At 41.0% G+C, this 12,710-nt stretch overlaps 1 protein-coding gene across 3 annotated transcripts in view; it reads left to right on the forward strand.

Moving 5' to 3' along the window:
* Positions 1-12,710, forward strand: part of SLC12A1 (solute carrier family 12 member 1) — a 183,997-nt gene that overhangs the window by 125,066 nt on the left and 46,221 nt on the right. For all 3 annotated transcript variants that reach the window (XM_073653066.1, XM_073653067.1, XM_073653068.1), the window contains 2 exons: positions 3,363-3,469; positions 4,419-4,501. In XM_073653066.1, coding sequence (XP_073509167.1) covers positions 3,363-3,469; positions 4,419-4,501 — 190 coding nt within the window. The remainder of the gene's footprint in view (positions 1-3,362; positions 3,470-4,418; positions 4,502-12,710) is intronic.

Here is a 12,710-nt window from a genome sequence, read left to right on the forward strand (position 1 = left end):
CTCCCGCTGTGTATAGATGGTTACGTGCGGCCTCCCGCTGTGCATAGATGGTTACGTGCGGCCTCCCGCTGTGTATAGATGGCTCACTGCGGCCTCCCGCTGTGTATAGATGGCTACGTGCGGCCTCCCGCTGTGTATAGATGACTACGTGCGGCTTCCAGCTGTGTATAGATGGCTATGTGCGGCTTCCAGCTGTGTATAGATGGCTACATGCGGCCTCCCGCTGTGTATAGATGGCTACGTGCGGCCTGCCGCTGTGTATAGATGGCTACGTGCGACCTCCCGCTGTGTATAGATGGTTACGTGCAGCCTCCCGCTGTGTATAGATGGCTACGTGTGGCCTCCCGCTGTGTATAGATGGCTATGTGCGGCCTCCCGCTGTGTATAGATGGCTATGTGTGGCCTCCCGCTGTGTATAGATGACTACGTGCAGCCTCCCGCTATGTATAGATGGCTACGTGCGGCCTCCCGCTGTGTATAGATGGCTACATGCAGCCCCCCGCTGTGTATAGATGGCTATGTGCAGCTTCCAGCTGTGTATAGATGGCTACATGCGGCCTCCCGCTGTGTATAGATGGCTATGTGCGGCCTCCCGCTGTGTATAGATGGCTACGTGCGGCCTGCCGCTGTGTATAGATGGCTACGTGCGACCTCCCGCTGTGTATAGATGGTTACATGCGGCCTCCCACTGTGTATAGATGGCTACGTGTGGCCTCCCGCTGTGTATAGATGGCTATGTGCGGCCTCCCGCTGTGTATAGATGGCTATGTGCGGCCTCCCGCTGTGTATAGATGACTACGTGCAGCCTCCCGCTATGTATAGATGGCTACGTGCGGACTCCCGCTGTGTATAGATGGTGCCTTGCTGCACCTCGCTGTGTATAGATGGCTACGTGCAGCCTCCCGCTGTGTATAGATGGCTACGTGTGGCCTCCCGCTGTGTATAGATGGCTATGTGCGGCCCCCTGCTGTGCATAGATGGCTACGTGCGGCCTCCCGCTGTGTATAGATGGCTATGTGCGGCCTCCTGCTGTGTATAGGAGGATTATGTGGCAGCTCATATTGTGTGTAGGGCTCATACTGTATATAGGGGATGTCAGCATACTTAATTGTGCTCAATATTAAGTCACACATTTAATGTAAAAAAATGATTATAATATATTAATATTGTGCAAAATTAATTTCACGTGAACTACACATGATCTATCACAGGGGATCATGTGACATGTCACCTGATACATCAGGTGTGTGTGTGTGTGGGGGGGGGGGGGGCACGCCTTCTAAATTGCCCGGGGCCCTTGCTACTCTTAATCCACCCCTGGTTACAATTATCATCATATTCTGTACCATTTCTTGATTAAACGGAATCTGTAACCAGATTTCTGCCCTCTAATGTGAGTGTAGCATATTGTAGAGACGGAGATCCTGATTCCAATTATGTGTCACTTACTGGGCTGCTTACAGTAGCTTTGATAAGATCATAGTTTTATCAGCAGTGGCTTATTACAGGAATAGTAAATCTGCTGCCATGTAGTCCTCCATATTCATGAGCTCTGTATATCCCCCACCCCAGCACTGATTGGCAGCTTTTGTGTACACTGTACATAGGTAGAAAGCTGCCAATCAGTGATGAGGGTGGGGTTATACAGAGCTCAGCATTCAGAGAACTGGTAGATTTGCAGCAGATAAAACAGGGATATTCCCAACACTATGGCAAGCAGCCAAGTGATGCATCTCTGGAATCAGGGTCTCTGCTCTTTCATCATACTACTCTCAGATGAGGTAGCAAACACCTAGTGAAAGATTCCCTTTAAACCAAACTATTGGTGTTCTTCATGTATCCTTGTATTCTTTTCCTGGTGGATCCCATTACAGCAGATGACTAATATATGGAACCAGAACTTTGTGCAAACAACCTATACTTTGGCACATGGAATCCCTGTCATTCTGTTGAAGTTGTAGACAGTCCATCTGTTGCACACATGTAGCATTGTATTACTGATGTCTTTTTCCACGAAGCAATGCTTTTAGGTCAGAACAGCTCTGTGATACAGTTTGCAATGTAAAATGGAACAATTCATTTTTAATCCCTCAATAATAAAACCTGTGTATTTCTGAGCTACTCCATTCCAAAGACAGTGAAGGTAACTGAGATCCAGCATCAGTACAATAAAAATTCAATTCTTTCTTGGATCAACATTAAAAAACAAATAAAACAAGCCATAGTGGGACATGAAACATCTGATGCATTTCGGAGAGTGAAGTCCTTACTCATAGGTATACTATATACGGTTTAAAGGCTCATATAAGTGTGGCGGTAATAAATGTGGTTTGTGTAAATACGGTATATAAAAAAATCAGATAACTTTACTGGCAATATGGGTAAAAAATACAATATCAAATCATATATGAATTGCAATACTATGTAGTTCATATGGCCACTTGCGCACTTTGCAAGAAATACTATATTGGTTGCACCACTCGCACTTTCAAAAAGAGAATGGCTGAACATATATCAACCGCATCACCGAACTGCACACAGGTAAATAGATCATCCTCAGGTGTCACAGCACTTCTAGAAAATGCATCAGGGTAATATGTCCTCCCTTGAAGTTAAAGGCATTGAATGGGTTAACAAACCGATGAGAAGAGGAGATTGGCCGAAAGCTTTAATTACCAGGGTGGCGTTTTGGATCCTGCAGTTAAATGCACATTTTCCTATGGGTCTGAAATATCGAAGCGTTCTGATGTACGGTCTTTCTTTTAATTATTTGTTCTGATGATTTAATCACTGTTATATGTACTCACAAATATTTGGGTTTAATTTTTTGTTTTATGTTTGGTCACATAGTAATATGTTTATGATCAATCCGGTTTGGGGGGGTGGAGTTGATTAGTCTATACTACGTCAGTTCCTGGGAAATTTTAAGGGTATATATTCACAAAGAACTTTCTCATATAATATACGTATGAGTAAGGGCATCACTGTTTGAAACGCGTAACGTGTTTCGTGTCTCCTATGGCTTGTTTTATTTCTTTTTTAATTTTGATACAATAAAGAATTAAATTGTTATGATACCGGTGCTTTTATGGCACCCTCTTTGCCTGATCGGGGATGCCGGCCCATGGACCCACGCATCGGACAATTCTTGAATCCATGAACATTTTGTTATAGTCGGTGAGCTGATGGGGTTCTCCCTTTTTTGATTGCTCCATTCCAAGTCTGTGCACTGCGCTCGACTATCTCCATAATCCAATAGACTTCCGCTTTTAGATAGGTAATAATTCGGAATACCTCTTTACTTATTTTTATAATAATAATTACACAAGAATATTATTCAGTAATAGCACATTATTCTGCAGGCTGCTGGTTTGGGAAGACTGAAGCCTAATACCTTGGTGATGGGATTCAAGAAAGAATGGAGACAGGCCAGCACAGTGGACTTGGCAAACTATGTGGGCATATTGCAGTGAGTGTTCTTATCTTGGCTTTTGTGAGCCAGCTTGGCTTAACTAATGTTGTTTGTTTCCATTTGTAAAACAAGTGTAGACATATGTGTCACGTTCATATATTTCATATTCCATACAGATTACTTGTTGGTCTACATTAACTATAGCTGATATAGCAAGACCCGTATTTAAAAGAAATCAATATGCATCTGGCTGCCAACTGTTCCACTTGCTCACTGAGCCGAGGTGATGCCAACACCTGCTCTCAAAGGAATAAAGTCTTGCCAAAAATACAAAAGCGCCAACATAAAATGACAGACCAAACAGTCATACCATAATTATATTTACAATGCATAATGCATTTCCTTTGGTCTAGGCTCTCAATCATCACTAGATTGGACAAGCTTCATTCTGAGAATCTCTGTTAAAAGAGCGTCCCAACTGTTACTGTGATAATGACAAGTCTAGTCGGAAAAAGCCTCATGCTGTTACTGTAGTTCAGCTCACAAAAATGTCCGTTTTCTATTGCAGCTCAAATAGTGGATATGTTATTGAAGGTTGGTAATTAGTGACTCCGAAGGGTTTAGTTTTTATATTTTACTACAAACTACACGGGGAAAAAACTCTCACTAAAATGAGAGGATAAATGGACCTTGACAGTGGAAGAAAGGGAAAAAATGTAACCAACAAATTACTCGGAATAAAAAAAAAAAATATAATAAAAAATGTTCTTTAAACTGTAGTAAGTTACTATTTACTAAATAGTTTAGTTCTATTTTTTCAAGGCGACAACCATATGGACACGATTGTAAAGATGATTCCATTTGAAGGACCTTTACAAGTATAAGTTGTTTGATGGACTTCCAAGGATTGTCTTACGGATTAGGCGTACTTGACTCGCTATATTGTTATTTTATTCTCTGTTATGGTTTATTCTTCATGTTCTTTATTCTCTGTGCTTCTTCACAGTGATGCATTTGACTTTGAATATGGAGTTGTAATTGTAAGGAATAGCCAAGGATTTGATATTTCTGCAGTACTTCAGGCTCAAGGTAAGAAGGTGAACTTCTAAAATGGTTAGTGTCTCTTCACATACTGTATGTCCATCCTTTATTTTTGATGCCCCCATGCAGGGTTGGACAGGCCCACCAGAGAACCGGAGAATCCTCCGGTGGGCCATGGCTTCTCCTTCAGGAGAGTTTATAGCGCAATCCTTGCAGCAGCTATGGGGCTCTTGAGAGGGGGAGAAAAGTGGGCCCTCAGAATCAAATCCTCTGGTGGGTCCAATGTTCTTCAGTCTGACACTGCCCCCATGACATATCATAAAAAAAAGCTGGAAGGAGACTGATGATCCACCAGATCCTAGAGATTCTTATGGGGTCAGATTTTGTTAAAGCGTCATACATTGGACAATGAAACGTTGCCCGTTCCCGTTTATTTGTAAACTAGATGGTGGCCCGATTCTAACGCATCGGGTATTCTAGAATAGGTATGCGGCCGACCGGGCGCAATCAGCAGAGCGGTATTTAAATTTGGTGCCAAAAGCGCTGATTGGTCGAGGCCAGCAACCACGACCAATTAGCAAAGCAGTGTTATAATTTGGCACCTATATCGCAGATTGGTCACGGCCGGCGGTCGCGACTAATCAGCAGGCGGGGTTTAAATTTGGCGCAAATAATGGTGATTGGTCACGGCCGCGACTAATCAGCAGAGCGGTGTTTAACTTTGTCGCCAATAATGCTGGTTATTCGTGACCGGTAACTGCGACCAATGAGCAGAGCGGTGTTTAAATATGGCGCCAATATCGCTGATTGGTTGCGGCCGGCCACCACGACCAATCAGCAAAGCGGCGTTTAAATGTGCCGCCCATCTCGTTGATTGGTCGCGGCCGGCCACTGCAACCAATCAGCAGAGCGGCATTTAAATTTGCCGCCCATCTCGCTGATTGGTCGCGGTGGCCGGCCGCGATTAATCAGCAGAGCGGCGTTTAAATTTGCCGCCCATCTCGATCATTGGTCGCGGCCAGCCACCGCGACCAATCAGCAGAGCGTTGTTTAAGTTTGGCGCCAATCTCGCTGATTGGTCGCGGCTGGCGGCCGCGACCAATCAGCACAGCAGTGTTTGCATTTGGCGCCAATCTCGCTGATTGGTCGCGGTCACTTGCTGTCAGGAGATCAGCGGGCCAAGCCGCTGATCTTCCGACGTTAGCCGCATGGATGTCAGCGGCGCCGGTCGGGGTAGTTGTGCTGCTAGCGCCGCTCATCTCCCCGTTGCATCGCCGCTGACCTCCGTCCGCCAAATGAGCCGCTAACGGCCGCCATCTTTTTTCAGAAATCCCGCGGCGCTGATTGGCCACTGCCGGACCAATGAGCGACGCGGGATTTCCAGGACAGACAGACAGACCGGATAAGACAATTATATAGTAGATGTATCGGCTGACTTGTAAAGTGCTGTCTTGTAAGAAGGACTATTATTATTGTTACCCTGGTTTAAAAGTATTTATGTGAAAGAAGAAAGAAGTCAGCTCACCTACGATGAAAACACCTGTCTCACGAGGAGGAACAGCGCAGCTGCAGCGGCAAGTAGAAAAAAAGAGGTAAAACTTGAAGTTTATTTCACAAAAACATTAAAACCAGGAATGATGGCACATAGCAGACCAAATTACAGAGAAATGAAGCCCTGGCCCACTAAGTTTCGGCATACAGCCTTAATTATGGTCATGATGAAATAAACTTCAAGTTTTACTTGAGGACGTTTCGCTGGAGAATCTTCTTTTTTTCCTAATGGCTGCTGCAGCCCTGGTCTGGGTGGCTCCGTGCACTGTTCCTCCTCATGGCATAAGTGTTTTCATCATTGGTGAATTTACGTAAATACTTTTAAAGCAGGGTAACAATAATAATAGAATGTACTTTTTTTCTGCTTTAAAAGTATTGTCCAATTTTGCAAACAGTTTTTTTTTTGCTTTACTTAAACGCATGTATTTGTAAAAAACATTTCTGCAATTGGCTTTCATTAAAAATGTTGCACCGTTTGCCTTCTATAGCCTCGGTGTTGCACTGTCTACTGCTGGCTGCTGAATGAGTAACTAAGAATCCATCAGAGAGCTTGTTCTGATAGTCCTATGGGAGAGTTTGCGGATTATTTGTCTTTTTCTGGGTGCCTCCTAGCTCATTTATGATAACAGACCACCACATCAAAGTTGAATGTGCAATAAAACAAAAAGCCACTAAATGTCAAACAGTGAACAACTTTTAATGAAACTCAATTGCAAAAATGTTTCTTAGCCCCAATACATGTATGTAAATAAAAATTAATTTCATTTTAAATTTTATATTCAATATTATTTGGGGTATACAGAGGAACAAGGAGGGTGGAGATTGGTGAGGAGGGGAGATGTTTGAGTACCGCCAGGAGGGCTTCTTGACACATACAGTATGATGTGATATCAACCATTTTTATAGATAATCTCACAACAGTTCACCACTAAGAGGCCTCCACCATGCTGCCCTCATCAGTCTGAACTCACTCATTGGAAACTCATTGAGGCAGTGATTTAATTCAGACACTGTGGGTCCAATTAATTATTACATTTGTGCTTTTTTTTCTAGTTTTTAGTGTTTTTTTCCTATTTTCTAGTTGCACTTTTTTCTTCTTTTAGGTTGTGCCTTTTCTAAAGTCTATTTTACATCCGTGCACATGTTCTGTTTTCTTATGTTCATCATTTATAAGTTTGGAGTTTCCAGATGTTTTTGGCTGATTCATCAATTCTGGCTTTTTAAAAAGTTGCAAATTATTGGTGGAAATATATTCCTGTCCCCCTTCGAGTCATTTTATGTAGTCTTGAAATGTTGTGCTCAAATTTTGAGACATTTTAATATGTGACTTTTTTTTTTACACTAAAAAGTTGCAAAAAATGTTGTGCAAAATTTGTGAATCACGTTCGCCTTTTTGAACAATTTGGAACAAAAAACATCAATGAATACAAGACAAAAAAAATTGACTTAAAAAAAAAGGCAAATGATGAATCAGGCCCTATGTTTTCACTGTATTGTTCCACTATTCCATGGCAGTATTTTGTGGGCACTCTATTGCATTATTATGTGCGCTTGTGCCATTACTTATCATAGTGTGACACTTTCATTATGGGAATATTATGGCAGTAGTTTTCTCCACACTTACCCAGCAGTTCTGATGGACCCAAGCGTGTGAACTGACACTATAGTTTTATAATGTACTCTTACTGGTTAATCTTTTTTTTTTTTTCTTGGCACCAATTAATTGAGATATTTTACACGGAACAAACATACAGGTTTTATAAAAAGCTACAATTATTAATTAACTGAGCTCAAAAATGTCACCGGCCTTTCTAAATAGAATATCTGCAGACCAACTAGATACTAATAACAGCATTAGGCATACAAATCCCAGCTTTCTGGCACTACTATATCAAATTATAGGGGATAAAATATTGAATTATAGTTTTGTTTTATTCCTTTTCAGGGATTGATGCTTACAAATTACCGGTTTTATGTAAAGCTATAATTAATTCAGATTTGAGCTGTGAATTTCCTGTAATCTGTTTATTGGAAAGCAATGAAATACGCATTCTCTTGTTCACCTTGCGTTGCCATAACTCATTTCATGATAGTGGCGAACAGGGTGTAAAAGAAAATGTTACATTCAATGAAAGTGACATCAATTATGATAGTAATAAATGTCCTGGAACTGGTGGACTGAACCAGTATAGTAATGGTTTGTAGCACACAGTGACACATTCAGTTATGATGATAACATGCATGATTTATAGTTTGTCACTTTTAATTCCACATTCCATCTTCTCCTAGAAACAAAATACAACCAATGTGGAAAAAAAAAATCATATCAAGGATTATAAAAGGAAATGTGCACAGGATTAAATACAAATTAAATAATAAGAATTAGAAATGGTCTTAAATGGTAGATTGGTTTAATAATTGCAGGGGTTTAGTGGCGTAAAACAGGGGCATCCAAAGACAGAGTGATATGAAAATAATACTGGATCCTGCCTTTGGACCTCCACAGCCAGAATCCGGGTGGGTCTTAAAGGGGTTGTCCGACCTAAAATGACAAGTCTGCAGTCACTCTTTGTGACTGCAGACTTGTGAATCCTCACATAGTGCACACTGTGAGGTGTGAGGATTCTCCGATGCCAGCACCGTGAGCAGGCGTTAATGTGACCGCAAGTATGTGCTATGCATACCCCTGGCCAAAATTCGACTAGACGCGTCTGGCATGTTCAATGCAAGTGTATTGTGCAAGGCCGGAAACAGTCTAAATGGATTCTTGCCGGGAGTACGCATATTACATACTCGTGGTCACAAGGCCACTATTCCCGGCCCTGGCACCCGAGAATCCTCACACATCACAGTGGGCGCTATGTGAGGATTCACAAGTCTGCAGTCACATACAGTGACTGCAGACTTGTCATTTTAGACCAGGCTACCTCTTTAAAGGAGCCTTTCATTGACAAGAATGTGTCAGATAACTTGTACATCGGTGGAGGTCTGACTACTGAGACCCCCACCAGAATTTACCAGATTACAAAAATGGGGCACTTTTGTCCTTTGTCTGAATGGATCAATGTGCATGCTACACCACCACTCCTTTCATTCTCTATAGGACTTCCAGATAAAGTCAATTTAATGAAGTTATCACCTATCTCCAAGATCCTATTCCAATGTGTAGTAGGTGTAATAATAATATTAGCAAATTCTTTTAATAAGAAATGTAATATAGTTCTTCTGATTCACTATGTCACTTATCCTATGTGCAGGGCATTGCAGTAGCTTAGGTATCCATGGCTATAAATACTAATAACTAACTTTCGCTATATGAGTTGTCGTAACCATGGATACCTAAGCTACTGAAATGCCCTGCACATGGGGTAAGCGATATAGTGAATCAGAAGAACTATACTACATATATCTACTAATATTATTATTATTACACCTACTACTTATTGGGATAGGATTTTGGAGATGTGAATACCCTTTTAAGTACCACTAATTACTAATTAAAAATAATAGACACCTCACCACTGAATGTTTCTGAAACTACATAGGGCCAAACAATCTTCTCATTCACTTGTAGAAAACATTCATATAATCCACAATAGTATTTCAATATCCTCAGTCTCTCCGCACTAGTTGCTACAATACGCGTCTTTTCCAAATATCCTGTAGAGGTGCTTTCTCACGGTAATCAGCTGTTGAAAAACAAAGCTCCACATATTGCACTCCTGTCATATATTCATCATACCCATAAGACTAAAGCACATCAAACTTATAAAATAGCAGAACACCTTGCAAAGCCCGACCCAGATTTTCACTTTCTTCCAGGGCATGCGGGAGTGTTATACAGTACAGACCAAAAGTTTGGACACACCTTCTCATTTAAAGATTTTTCTGTATTTTCATGACTATGAAAATTGTACATTCACACTGAAGGCATCAAAACTATGAATGAACACATGTGGAATTATATACTTAACAAAAAAGTGTGAAACAACTGAAAATATGTCTTATATTCTAGGTTCTTCCAAGTAGCCACCTTTTGCTTTGATCACTGCTTTGCACACTCTTGGCATTCTTTTGGCATATACTTATATGTTACTAACTGCCATAAAATCATGTCCCCAACACATATATTGAAATAGTGGAAAACCCCTTTAAGCCATATACAAATCATAAGACAAATAAAATGTTCAGCACAGTTATATTCTCTTGTTTGGTCTAATAACTTTCCTGCATATCCAAAGAGTGGATAATAAAAAGATTCTTAGGGAATGGAGAAGACTGAGAATACGTTTTTTCTTTTTTTTCGGCCGGGGGCTTACCTGTCATGGGTACAGAGACTCCGGCATATTGAAAGGTGGAAACACCTCAACACACAAAGCCCAGGCAGCGGATTATTCAGTCATCGTCCATGTGCTGATACCGCCACCTTCTCACAGTCCTCATATCAGACCCATCCTTAGCTGAGAGGCAGTAGGAAACTTCTCATGCTGATTTATCCGGGAGAGGAGACAAGGCAGACTAAGCTTAATCACTTACACATGAACCTCAAACTTTCAATCAGACCCCAATGGAAATGAAACAGATTTGAAGGAGGGGGGTCTCACACTTGCAGACTGACAGATGAACATTTCCATTTCCTTTTTCTTATATTGTTTTGATACCTTTGTGTTCCTTTAACAGTTTATAAAATGTATCAGTTCACAAAATCCTCTCTTTCCATCACAATCTCTAATTTGCCTGAAAGTCTTTATCAAAGAATGCAGGTTTTCATTAAAGGGAATCTGTCAGAAGTATCATTCCTCCTAAGGAAGCTGAATAAAATGACACCTTGATATCTGCAATTAGATGATTTATTCCAGAGAAATCTATGCTTTTCTTAATATGCAAATGAGCAGTTAAGATATATAAGTCGGACACAGATCTCCCTGAGAGTCTGCCTCTGGGAGTGGGCACTTTATTCCCCTTTATGGCGTTAACCAATTATGAGCAAACAGAAGCATGCAGGGGAAAGAACCCCCCCACCCCCCACCCAAATCACTTATGACAGATTTTTCAATGTGAGACATAAAATGACAATGTGCTCAGTGGTCTTACTGCAGAGCAGTATGTGATTACAATGTGCTGAGGGTAGAATAATGATGAGTGCGATTACTAACACTTCTTCAGCTTTCATCTCACAGCAGTCAGTGTAGGGGGGAGTGCAGTACAGCAGAGCTGAGCTTTATCTCATTACAAACACTTCTATCAGTTCACCTCCCAAAGTGCTCAGCTGTACTGCCTCTCCCCCACACTGGCTGTTGTGATGACAACTTAAGAAATGTTAGTAATCACACTTATGGCTGCTCTGCTTCAGGTGCTATTTAATGACATACAGGTCTGCAGTGAGACCAGTGAGAGTAGGGATATCTGTCATTACATGTCTCACACTGAGAAACCTACTGTAAGCTCTTGCTGGGGCTTATTCTTCTTCTCCCTATATGTTGCTGCCCGCTTATAATTAGGCAACATCATACAAAGGAAAACATTCATGCCCCCAGAGGCAAACTCTCAGGAGATCTGTGTCCTGCCCATAGATCTTAACAGCTCATTTACATATTAGGTAAAACGAGGGTTTTCTGTGGAATAAGACATCGGCTCACAGATATCACGGTATCATTTTACTCAGCCTCCTATAACCTGCATGCCCATAAAGACGGCTTAGGAGGGCTGATCTTTTTGACTGATTCCATTTAAGGCTCACGTGTTCAGCTGATGACACCAGCGCAAAGGAATCTGAACTCCCTCTGGCTGCTGGACACTATTAGAACAGTCACAAATTTTTTTTTACGACTTAAAATGAGTTCTGTTCACCTGAGCAAGGTTGTTTTGGCGGCAAACACATAGATTTCTGTAGGCTCCATTCAAATGTATAGGAGAATTGGAGAAATTTCAGCTCCAAAGTTGTTTTTTTACAGTTCTTGATTTTGGGACAATATCATCATATCTTATGTTACTTATTTTATGGCAATATGAAAGAATTTAGTGTTGTGAGTCATATTGCACAGCCAGAGGGATAGTTAGACTTTAAAATTCTTAGATTCTTTTTATCGCACTTTTATCAAGAATGTATTTGCTGCCATCTGCTGGACGATATAGCACAAAACATGGTATTATACACATGGCTTTATGTACAGTAAATACATTTCTGTAAAAAAAAAGACAAAAATAAAATATTAAAGTGAAAAATTATATTTTAGCTGGCCAATGAGGGTATCACTTGTATAATACTTTTTGGATTTTTTTTGCCATATAAGTATTTAAAGATTTTTCTGTCCAAAACCTTTTTTGCTGTACACATGGATAAGAATACATCCATTTAGATTTAGATACATGAAAGTGGAACAGAGCTTTATTTTATCTTGCATGAATTGTGGACATACTCTGACTTACTAACATTAGTAATCAGTATATTGCTTACTTAATTATTACCAAGCCAAGTTTGATGCTTGAGCAATGACTGAGAAAGGCAAATCAATGGGGACATTTACTTAAAAGGAATCTGTCACTAGGTTTTTGCTCCCTCATCTGAGAGCAACATAATGTAGGGGTAGAGACCCTGCTTCCAGCAATGCAATATGAGAGAAGCATAATGTAGAAAAGGAAATCCTGATGTGTCACCTACTGGGCTGATTGCTGTAGTTGTGATAATATCACTGTTTTATCTGCT

Source organism: Phyllobates terribilis, unplaced genomic scaffold (assembly GCF_046119375.1).
Source record: "Phyllobates terribilis strain yellow unplaced genomic scaffold, ASM4611937v1 Scaffold_11__3_contigs__length_659146591, whole genome shotgun sequence".
Lineage (NCBI taxonomy): Eukaryota > Metazoa > Chordata > Amphibia > Anura > Dendrobatidae > Phyllobates > Phyllobates terribilis.